General features: G+C 35.0%; 1 protein-coding gene across 15 annotated transcripts in view; it reads left to right on the forward strand.

The window, feature by feature from the left end:
* Nucleotides 1-12,226, forward strand: part of LOC140733005 (clathrin coat assembly protein AP180-like) — a 180,543-nt gene that overhangs the window by 78,560 nt on the left and 89,757 nt on the right. For all 15 annotated transcript variants that reach the window (XM_073055753.1, XM_073055754.1, XM_073055752.1 and 12 more), the window contains 2 exons: nt 631-672; nt 6,943-7,019. In XM_073055753.1, the coding sequence (XP_072911854.1) occupies nt 631-672; nt 6,943-7,019 (119 nt within the window). The remainder of the gene's footprint in view (nt 1-630; nt 673-6,942; nt 7,020-12,226) is intronic.

The following is a 12,226-nucleotide window of genomic DNA, read 5'->3' on the forward strand; positions in this document are numbered from 1 at the left end:
TCCTCCCTTTCAACATAAGTGTATGACTGGATGAGGGTTCTTTGAATCTTCCACTCAGCCTGAGATCTTGACTTTGAGAGAAGAGGAAGAACTTGGTGGGATGCATTCTGGTCATACACTCAAGATGAGATTTCTCCTGGATAGGAGAATTAGTGAGAAGTCTTTTGAAACTCGAAGTTACTCTTTCAGATGAAGAGATGTATGTTCAAATAATCACCCCAATCTGTGCTCAGTTTCCTCACTGAAAAGAAGGATGTTGTGATGGCACCATGTAGATTTGGAGTATAGAAAATGTCCATATTTGTTCAGCTGAATTTTCAGTTCTTTTAAAACTCTATAATCTGCATTTTAGCTAATTTAAACTTTGTTCATTTGCTACGTGTTTCTACCCCCTATTGTTTTGTGCTTATGGTAAAAGCATCTTGTGCAGGGTATTACAGCCATACTCTACACAAAGTACCAGTGAGCAGCAGTGATTTGCTATATCACAAATGAAAATGATCCTTTGAAATTTTGCTGTAATATTCATTCAGATCATGATTTATAATGCCAGGATAATTAAATTCACATTTGAGAATACCACAGTTATGAGGTGAAAAATAATTCATTGTTTTTGTTTTTTTTTTACAGCAAGTAGGTATTGATAAAGGTGACATTCCCGATCTTTCACAGGTAGGACTTTTCTATTCCTTTTAATTTCATGTTAGAATGATTTTCATAATTCCTAGATGGACTAATACTAGTCGTATAATAACCAAAGTTATATCCATTCAACCAAGTTGCTTATTCATAAGAACGCATCCAGTTGATTAATGTCGTTGGGAAGGGGTGCTGCCCTTATCAGGTCTGATTGATGTGTGTCTCTAGGAACACCAGTCTGCTTGATTAATTTCACTCTGAAATGGTGGGCAACTTTGTGCAAGAAGCAGTTGGTAATACATGCTGCATCCTGTGAACATATTGTCTATATAGGGAGAACAGGAAAACAGCATCTGGCCATGAAGTACCACCACAGAATATCTACTACCCAGATTATAAAGATCATTGACAAGGTCTTGTGTTTTAATCTCAAACTCAATGTGCTCCTTCTGTTCCATCTTGATTTGCAATGCGGTTTTTTTTCCCCTGAGAATGTGAGATGGCAAACTTTATCGTTTCAGCAGCATCAAAAGAACCTGATAAATCTGATTCCAATTTGCTTTTCAGAATTGATCCTCCTTTGATTGTGATTTCTGTCATATTTAAAATTTGGTTCTTGTAAAACAAACACAGTATTATTTTGATGCAGCAATACCTCTGTGCAGGCAGGAACGGCACAGTAGCATAACAGCACATCACTTTACTGTGCCAGTGATTGGGGTTCAATTTCTACCACTGTCTATAAGGGGTTTATACGTTCTACCCATGACTGCGTGGGTTTCTTCTGGGTGCTCTGGTTTCTTCCCACATACCAAAGACCTGCGGGGTTAGTAGTCTAGTTCATGTGTAATTGGGTGGTGTGGGCTCATTGGACCAGAAGGCCCTGTTCCCATAATGTTCTTTAAATTTCAATTACTGCAAGGTAGTACCAACTAAACGTGTTAAATGCTTGTTTCTGTGCACTATCAACCTGCAATGTGGACAACATATTTTTGTTCATAAATTACATGAGTGGTCACAATTAATTAGATTTGGTTTATCCTCAATCAGAAATTAACTTTTCCCTCTGCTTTTTAATGGACTTTACATCTGCAGGTGTTCGTTTGTGAAATTCTGTATAATAAAATCCCAAATCAAATATTTAACGGGGTGGAGATACTTCTCTACCAAAGGAGATGTAAGGCACTCCTTCCCTCCGCTAGCTTGCAGGTTACTCTTGGGCAAGGTGCAACACCTGCTTAGTCCCCCACACCCTCCGATCAAGGTCACATGAAGCTATTGGAGCAGGTGGAGGATAGTCATATGAGCAGCTGATGCATATCACAAGTCCTGGTTATGCAACCACTGGCACTAGACAGACAATCTTTGAAGAATATTGATAATGGCTAGGGTTACCCCAGAAGAAGGCAATGGGGCAAACCACTTCTGCAGACAAATTTGCCAAGATGATCATAGAATTGTGTACACCTATGTCTTATAACATGGCATACAATGATGATTATGATTGTGAATTTTAGATGAGCTGGATGTTTTTGAGTTTAAAATGTTTAGACGTTGACTACTGATTTGAGTGCACCATTTATTATTAATACTCAGCTATATAAGCTAGGAGTTAAAATCTTCATTATTTTTATTACATTAACTAATCATATTAACTTCAGTTTTGTTAAATAATCAAACACTAATTGCATGTAGTATTTATGAAGATTTATGGAGGCTTTAAACAAAAAAAAACAACAATCAGCTATGTTGGTCTGATTAAATGTGTTACCCAATTTTTTTGGAGTTTCTACCTGGATAAATGATATCCTGTTGAATGTTGAACCTGTATGGATATCACTTTCAGGCATACTGAAGGAGGAATGTGTCAAATGGAGGAGCAGCTTTTTACTTTGCCGGAGCAGACCTCGTTATATTTGCACAATTTAATTGGTTTATTTCTTCTGAAATAATATGTACATTCTTAGATCTAAATAAATAGCTTAAGAAAACTTGCACTTAAAATGTATTGAATAAAAACATTCAAAATTTATAGAAAAGTGAAGTACGTCTTTGTTTGTCTGATGGTAATACTTTAATATTAATTGAAAACCAAGAAAGGTTATTGGATTTCCTACTTCTCTGAAATATTTTGCATAAAATGTATCCATGGTTAATCTCATCACGGCTTGTCAACAATGATACATGAGATAAATATGTATAGTTGTTCATTTTTATATGATAATAACTTCTGAAAATGCAGGTAATACATCGGAGAATTCTTGTCGACCTTAAAAATTCTGACACTGAAAATACACCTTTAAAAGATTGTACCATTGATAATCCGGTAACCCTCCTTATGTTATCTACTCTACTTCTCGTGTGCTGGCCTTTCTGTTAATGGGATCTAAGGTTACGGATTAGATTGCTGAATTGTGTACTTAAATAGTAAGAATAGTTCAGAATCTGATAGCTGACCTTGTGCAGTTACACCTTTCAAAATCCAATTTGATGCTGGGAGCATCTGGTAAATAACTGATGCTGGTGTTTTAGCATGCTGTTCACTGGAAAGCAGATGCCTTGCATCTTTCCAAAAGCATGAAAAAATTGATCTTTTGATGCTTTACATCCAGGTCTTTCTGTTTTGAAACATTGAACTCAGCATTCTAAAATGATGTACCCAACTTCCTAGTTGTTTATCTTTCATTTTATATATCTAATTTAATTTTGCACTCAGTTAAATAGTTCAGAATAAATTTATTATCAAAGTACATATATATCACCATATACAACTCTGAGATTCAGTTTCTTGCAGGCATTCACAATAGAAAAAAAACCAATAAAATTAATGAAAACCTGCACTCAAAGACTGACAAACAACCAATGTGCAAAAGAAGGCAAACTATGCAAATACAATAAATAAACAAATAATATGGACAACATGAATTGTAGAGTCCTTGAAGTAGTTTATTCAAATAACTGAATGACTTAAATGAATTAAATCTGAAACTAACATAAGTTGTTAGAAATACTTCAAGCAATAAGATATAATTTGAGCAAATAAATGTTTTCCCCAGATTTGGGTTTGCTTTCATTTGGAGATTAGTAGAGAAATAGGTAGGTGTGGTGAGAGGAATGTGATGGATGAACAGGAGTGAAGACATTTGATGGTATAACAAAATGCGGCAAATGCTAAAAACGTTGGTGCTTCTCCTTCTTCTCTCCTATCAGGTGCCTTCTTCTCCAGCCATTCACCTGGCAAAACCTCTCACCTTCTAACTTGTCATTCTCCTCCACCCCCACCTTCTTATTCTGACATCTTCCCCCTTCCTTTCTAGTCCTAAAGAAGGATCTCAGACTGAAATGTCAGCTATTTATTTCCATAGATGCTGCAAGACCTGAGTTCCTCCAGCGTTATCTATGTGTTGGCAAGTGCTAAAGTATCAGAAAAAAAAACATAAGGTGTTGTGAATCTTCAGGTTAGGCAGAATCTGTTTTGCTTCTCCAGAGTGTTTAACATCTCAATTTGATGGCCTATGTGGTTCATCAGATTTACATCAGGTCCCCCAATTTACATCAGATCTCACCAATGTAGAGGAGGCTGCATTGGGTGCAGTAGGCTTATCTATTATGTACTCTGGTTTCAGTCACCTCCAAGGGGAGAAATTGTTTGCACTCTCCCTTATATAAGCCTTCATAATTTTTTATACTTCAGTCCCGTGATTGATCCTCCTCCATTCCTGGGAAAACAGACCCAGCTTCTCTAGTCTCTAAGTGAAAAGCTCCATGCCAGACAACATCCCAGTGAATCTCCTCTGCACCATGATACCACTGTGTAGTACTTTATTTACTTAAGTTGTTTTCAATGACAATTCATTTAGCAATTCTTTCGTGCTGGTGGGTTTTGTATCTTGTTGATGAAATTTGCCAACAGAATTAAGACAGCTGTGAATATGTTGGAAAAATAGGTGGCTGTTGAGATCTCAGCATTATTGAAGTTATGTCACGTGCCAATTCTTTCATTCTCTTACTCTCCGCCACCCCCCTCCCCACCAAGATATCCAGTGGATGCAGGTGTAGCTGGGGTCCAGGTGGCTTTTGGCTCTTTGCATTCTGTTTCTGAACAATTTCAAAGCCTATCTATCTTGTTTCACTTTTCCCTATTAACTCAAGATTAAGCACGTTATTTTTTAAGCATTTCTTGCTTGGGTTGACTTGTGCTTTTAATGAGTTTTACATAAGTTCCTAAAATGTAATCACTTCTTTCAACTTGATTTTATAGAACATTTTTAAGAGCTTTCTATTGTTGCTCTGTTAGTACCAAGTTTGTTTTAATTTTGCCCGTTACCTGTTTTAGAGCAAGAGGATATCTTTGAAGCTTTTTTTCTCCTCTGCTCAAAAGATGTGTCCAGAGAATTGAGGTTTTCTTTTATAAGAGCAGAATACTGCAGATCTTGAAATAAAACAAAAATTGCAAGAAATTCTTGACAAGTCAAGTGTTCTATGGCAATGAAATTCAGATTCACCCCCTCTGGAGAAAGAAATACCTTATCTCTATTCTAATGGGGATACAGCCTTCTATTCTGAGGCTGTGTCCCCTGGTCCACTACTGGAAACACTTTCTCCATGTCCACTCTCCAGGCTATTTTGTTAACATCAACAATATTGTGTTAAGTGCATTTTAAAGCTGAACTATACAGTGGTTGACTGTGATCGCAAAGAGTTCTGAATAGGTGATACTGAAGCAGAAGTTGCTATAAACGCGTGCAAAGTTTCCTGCCTCTTGTTCAAGTTTTAGATTAGCATTCACTGTTATTTCAGTCATCAAAGAGTAAGGAAGGTGCATACTATGCTGTAGATGCCATAATCTAAAACCGTAAAATAAATTGCTGGAAGAACTCAGCAAGTTGAACAGCATATATTGAGGGAAAGGAATTGTCGAAGTTTTGTGTTGAGACCATGCATCAGGACTGGGAATTTCCTCCCATACCCACCTGTCTCTCCTCAAGCAGAGGACAATTGCAATTTAGAAGATCAAAACCTCATATTCCACCAGAGTAGTCTACAACCCAATGGAATGAACATTAGGTTTTTTACTTCTGTGTAACCATTTTGTGTCTTTGCTCATCACCCTTCTTCCAGCCTCTGTCGCCTCCTCCTCACCTAGCTGCAGGGATTCTGCAGCTGGTGGAAATCCAAAGCAACACACACAAAGTGCTGGAGGAATTCAGTTGGTCAGGCGGCATCTATGGAAAGGATTAAGCAGTTGACATTTCAGGCCAAGAATTTTCATCAGGACTGGAAAGGAAGGGGGAAGAAGCCAGAATAAGAAGGTGAGGGAGGGAGGAGTGCAAATGAGAATAGTCCTGATGAAGGGTCTTAGCTCAAAGTGTTGACAGTTTATTCCATTCCATAGCTGCCTGACCTGCTGAATTCGTCCAGCATTTTGTCTGTATTGCTCTATAAAGAATGAGTTAACATTTCAGTTCCTTAATCTGAAGGGTTTGATAGGTTATGGACCAAGTGTTTATTACTCTGGGTAAAAAGTTTAGAATTTAGTGGTTTCAGGGAATTTGCTATTTTGGCAAAGGTAAGAAATTTTCTACCTCAGTGTTGTGAATCTTTAAATTTTTTTCCCAAAGGGCTTTTTTGTGCTCAGGATTCAGAAATCAGTAGATTTTTCGGTATGCAAGGACTTTTGAATTTGTATGCAAGAAATTTCAGATATGCAAGGAACTGGGATTTGCACAAAAGTGGAACCAAGACTGAGGATTAGTATTGATTTTATTGAATTCTGGAGCAGGATCATAAAGGCATGTAGCCTATTTATAAGAAAATTAAAATTGTATTTTCAGCCTAATTATTACTTGTAATTAAAGTCTCATACATAATGCTCTTTGTCAAATGTCATGCCCATAAATCCATATAATGTTAGGTATGTTAGGTACATTATTCATAAGCTTAATGTCCAATGAGTAATTAATTCTGGAAGTGGTTGTGCATGGTGTGTGCGCTTGAGTTTGTTCATTTCTGGTGTCTAAAACATATGAGAACTTAAATGTGATTGCTTTTCAATGTGTTTGTTTTTTGGTTCTCAATTTTAGGGTAGTTTGAGAGTACACATTAGTAGTTTGTGTTCAACTGAAAATTTTCCTTGACTTGGAAGCATGAGCTTGTCACGTGTTGCTTTTATGAAGAACATAAAAGCACAATTGAACATCACTGCTTTCCATGATGTGTGGAAATTTTCTTTCGAGTGCTATATGAAGCGGGCTTGTAAATTAGCAGCAAATTGTGATTGCTGTATTGTATTATGTTTTTTAGGCACCCAGCAGTCTTCTGGAAGCACTTGAGCAGCATTTGAATACACTGGAAGGGAAGAAAAATGCAGCTGGCAGTAGGTACGCTTGAACTTATTTAGATCACATTTTAATGAAAAAAATGCCTTTCTGCATTTGGTAAATACAGCTTGTGTAAACTGATATGCAGCTGTAATATGATGCTCTGGTTTTACATTTTACATATACTTGTTTCTCTTTCTCACTCAGTGACCACTTTATTAGGGTACCCCCTTTTATAATCGTTGCCTTCTGCTGATGGCCCATCCACTTCAAGATTTGACGTGTTGTACATACAGAGATGCTCTTCTGCACACCACTATTGTAATACATGGTTATTTGTTATTGTTGCCTTCCTGTCAGCTTGAACCAGTCTAGCCATTCTCCTCCAACCTCTCTCATTAACAAGGCGTTTTTGCACACAGAACTGCCACTCACTGGATGATTTTTGGTTTTCAAACAATTCTCTAAACTCTAGAGCAGGGTTCCCAACATGACGTCCATGGACCCCTCCGTTAATTGTAGAGTCCATGGCATAAAAAAGATTGGGAACCCTTGCTCCAAAGATTATAGATCTAGTAACAGATCAAGTTTTGCACACTCTCCCTTTGGGACTTCTACGTACTGATTAAGGAAACAACCCTGAACACATTTGACAATCTCTATTCCTTTCTTTTTCAGTCTTTTTATTATTATTATTAATATCAACAAAATAAAATGATACATAGATAATGGGATTACAAACATACACATTTCAACTGAACATGAAAGAATACATAAGCAATGATTACAGTATAAATGAGTATTCCCAAATCATGGACGATACAATTCACAAATAAACAAGGCAAACCTAGGTATATCATAATATATATTAAAAAAAAACAAAAAAGAAAAATAAAAAAAATTATGCAAAAAAACTAATCTAATAATCTAATAACTAATAAGGAAAAAAAAGAAAGAAGAGAAAAAGAAAAAAATGAAAAAAAGGGCTGTTTATAATATCTCACAAAAATACAAAATCATCAGTGTCGTCAACTCTGATCCTCTCAACATATATAAAATCAAAACTGGAAAAACAAATAGGCTTGGAACAGGGTCATATTACATCATATGAAAATATTGGATAAATGGTCTCCATATCTTTTCAAATTTAATAGAAGTATCAAATACAACACTTCTAATTTTTTCTAAATTTAGACATAACATTGATTGAGAAAACCAGTGAAATACGGTAGGAGGATTAATTTCTTTCCAATTCAACAAAATAGATCTTCTAGCCATTAATGTAAGAAATGCAATCATTCGACAAGCGGAAGAGGATGAATGGAGTGAGTCCATCATTGGTAAACCAAAAATTGCAGTAATAGGATGAGGTTGTAAATCAATGTTCAATACCGCAGAAATAATATCAAAAATGTCTTTCCAATATTTTTTCAAAAGCGGACACGACCAGAACGTATGAGTTAAAGACGCTATCTCAGAATGACATCTGTCACAAATAGGATTTATATAGGAATAAAAATGAGCCAATTTATCCTTGGACGTATGAGCCCTATGCACAACCTTAAACTGTATTAATGAATGTTTAGCACATATAGATGATGTATTAACTAATTGAAGAATTTTATCCCAATTCTCAATAGGGATAGTAAGGTTAAGTTCTCTTTCCCAATCATTTTTAATCTTATAGAAGGGCTCTGAACGTATCTTCATAATTATATTGTAAAGTTTTGATATTAGCCCTTTCTGAGAAGGATTTAGTTCAAACAAATTCTCCAAAATACCTGAAGGCACAAAATTTGGAAAAGTAGGAAGTACAGTATTTAAGAAATTCCTAATCTGTAAATATCTAAAAAAAAATGAAATCTAGGCAAATTATATTTATTAGATAATTGCTCAAAAGACATAAAACAATTATCCAAAAATAAATCGGAAAATCGTAGTAATCCTTTAGTCTTTCAAGCTGAATAAGCTTGGTCTATAATAGAAGGATTAAAAAAAGCAATTGGATACAATAGGAATATTTAAAACAAACTGAGTCAACCCAAAAAATTTCCGAAATTGAAACCATATACGTAAAGTATGTTTAACTATCGGGTTGTCAATTCGTTTTGGCAATTTAGAAAGAGCAAAGGGAAGAGAAGTTCCTAAAATAAAACCCAATGCAAATCCTTGTACAGATTTAATTTCCAGGTTCACCCAATGAGGGCTAAAAGATATATCCCAATCCTTTAACCAACATATCAAATATCGGATATTAACTGCCCAATAATAAAATCTAAAATTAGGCAATGCCAATCCACCTTCCTTCCTTGCCTTCTGTAAATATATTTTACCTAATCTAGGATTTTTATTCTGCCAGATATATATGAGGAAATTTTTAAATCAACATTAGCAAAAAAAGATTTCAGAATAAAAATTGGTACCGCTTGAAATATATATAAAAACTTAGGTAAAATAACCATCTTAATAGCATTAATCCGACCTATCAGAGATAAAGATAGTGGTGACCATTTAGTAAACAAACATTTAATCTGATCGATTAAGGGTAAAAAATTAACCTTAAATAAGTCCTTATAGTTTTTTGTGATTTTAATCCCTAAGTAAATAAAAGAGTCATTAACTAATTTAAAAGGTAAATTTCCATAAATTGGAACCTGTCTATTTAAAGGAAACAATTCACTCTTATTAAGATTTAATTTATACCCGGAAAAATCACTAAATTGAGCCAACAATGATATAACTGCAGGAATGGATTTCTCAGGATCAGAAATAAATAATAATAAATCATCTGCATATAATGATAACTTATGTATATCTGTCCCATGATTTATGCCAAAAATGTTCTGTGATTCTCTGATAGCAATTGCCAAGGGTTCTAAAGCAATATCAAATAATAATGGACTAAGAGGACAGCCTTGTCTAGTACCCCGAAATAAACGAAAAAATGGAGATCTTTTGATTGTTAGTAAGCACCAAGGCTACTGGAGTATGATATATCAGTTTAATCCAGGAAATGAATGTCGGACTAAAATTAAACTTCTCAAGCACATTAAATAAGTATGGCCATTCAACTCTATCAAATGCTTTCTCCGCATCTAATGAAATGACACATTCTGAAGTGCTATGTGAAGGAGTATAAACAATATTCAATAATCTCCTAACATTGAAAAAAGAATAGCGATTTTTAATAAAACCAGTTTTATCTTCCGAAATAATTTGGGGTAATACCTTCTCCAGCCAGGATGCCAGTAACTTGGAAAAGATCTTGGAATCTACATTCAATAAAGATATTGGTCTATAGGATGCACAGTCAGTAGGGTCTTTATCTTTCTTCAATATTAAAGAAATGGAAGCTCTATAAAAAGATTGTGGCAGATTGCCCAATCTAATTGCTTCTTCAAAAACCCTGCATAACCAAGGAGAAAGAGTAGCGGAAAAACATTTTAAAAATTCTACTGTATACCCATCTGGACCTGGTGCTTTCCCAGAATTCATAGAGGAAATAACCCCTTTAATTTCTGCATCCGTAATAGGAGTTTCTAATATTGAAAGATCATCTGATGATAATTTTGGAAAATTCAATTTCCCAAGAAAATCACACATGGTATTATGATCATGAGGGAATTCGGAATGATACAGGGAGGTATAAAAATCTTGAAATGATTTGTTTATCTCGTCATGGTTAACTGTCAGATCCCCATTCTGCTGACGGATCTTAGTAATTTGACGTTTAACCAAAACATTCTTCAATTGACTAGCTAACAGTTTACCCGATTTATCACTATGTATATAAAAATCAGATCTGGTTTTCATTAATTGATTTTCAATCGAAGATGTAAGTAATAAACTATGTTCCGTTTGAAGTTCAACCCTTTGTTTGTAAAGCTGCTTACTAGGAGTAATCGAATATTTCTTGTCAATCTCTCTAATTTTATCAACCAATAAAAGAGTTTCCTTCTTAATGTGTTTTCTCAGACCAACAGAGTAGGAGATAATCTGTCCACGTATATATGCTTTTAAAGTGTCCCAAAGTGTTCCGCAAGAAATATCATCCATGGAATTAGTTGAAAAGAAGAAATCGATCTGTTCCTTCATAAATTTAATAAAATCCGGATCTTGCAGTAAGGTAGAATCAAATCGCCATTGTCTAGCACTAGAAGCTGTATCCGTAAATTTAATAGAAAGTTTTAATGGAGCATGGTCAGAGATGGCTATAATATCATAATTACAACCAATAAAACAAGAGTCAATAAAAAAATAATCAATTCTCGAGTAGGAATGATAAACATGTAAGAAAAATGAAAACTCTTTGTCCTTAGAATGCCGAAATCTCCAAATATCAAAAATTCCATTATCAGTCAAAAAAGAGTTAATACAAGTGGCCGACTTATTAGGTAAAGTCTGAGTAGATATAGATTTGTCCATCAAAGGATTTAGACAACAATTAAAGTCACCACCCATTATTAACTTATATTCATTTAGATTAGGTAGAGAAGTAAATAAGGACTTAAAAAAATCGGGACAATCCACATTTGGAGCATAAACATTAACCATAGCAACCTTTTTGTTAAAAAGTAAGCCAGTAATTAACAAAAATCTACCATTCGGATCCGAAAAGATATCGTGTTGGACAAATGCAATAGAGGAGTCAATAAAAATTGAAACTCCCTTTACTTTAGCATTTGAATTCGAATGATACTGTTGACCCCTCCAAAACCTAAAAAAGCTATAATTGTCCTCTTTCCTCACATGAGTTTCTTGTACAAAAATAATATGAGCATTAAGTCTTTGGAATACTTTGAAAATCTTTTTCCGCTTAATTGGATGGTTTAAGCCATTAGTATTCCAAGAGACAAAATTAATGGTCTGAGCCATATTTCTGAAATCAACCCTTTGGTATATAAAGGGTTAACCAAATTATGAACTCATGCACCCGGAAGAGGAACAAAAATAAGGGGCGGACCCGGAAGTGACGACATCGCAGGCATTTTAGTAGTTTAAAATCAGCCCAAATGAAGAAACTAAAAAAAACTGATGTAAGGAACATAAGATTTAGAAAAAAAAACCCCACCCCCCCCACCCAAGAGGAAAAAAGACCACCCCAGCCAGGGATAGGCTGGGAAAAAGGAAAGGTGAAACTAAATCTACCCCCATAACAGCAGAAGACAACTCTGTATATAAAGGATTAAAAAAAGATCCACCCAAACTCTAAAGAAATAATAATCACTATACTAAAACCAAACTTCTTAATATAATTGGTAGTAAAA

Source organism: Hemitrygon akajei, chromosome 9, assembly GCF_048418815.1.
Source record: "Hemitrygon akajei chromosome 9, sHemAka1.3, whole genome shotgun sequence".
In the NCBI taxonomy this organism is placed as follows: domain Eukaryota; kingdom Metazoa; phylum Chordata; class Chondrichthyes; order Myliobatiformes; family Dasyatidae; genus Hemitrygon; species Hemitrygon akajei.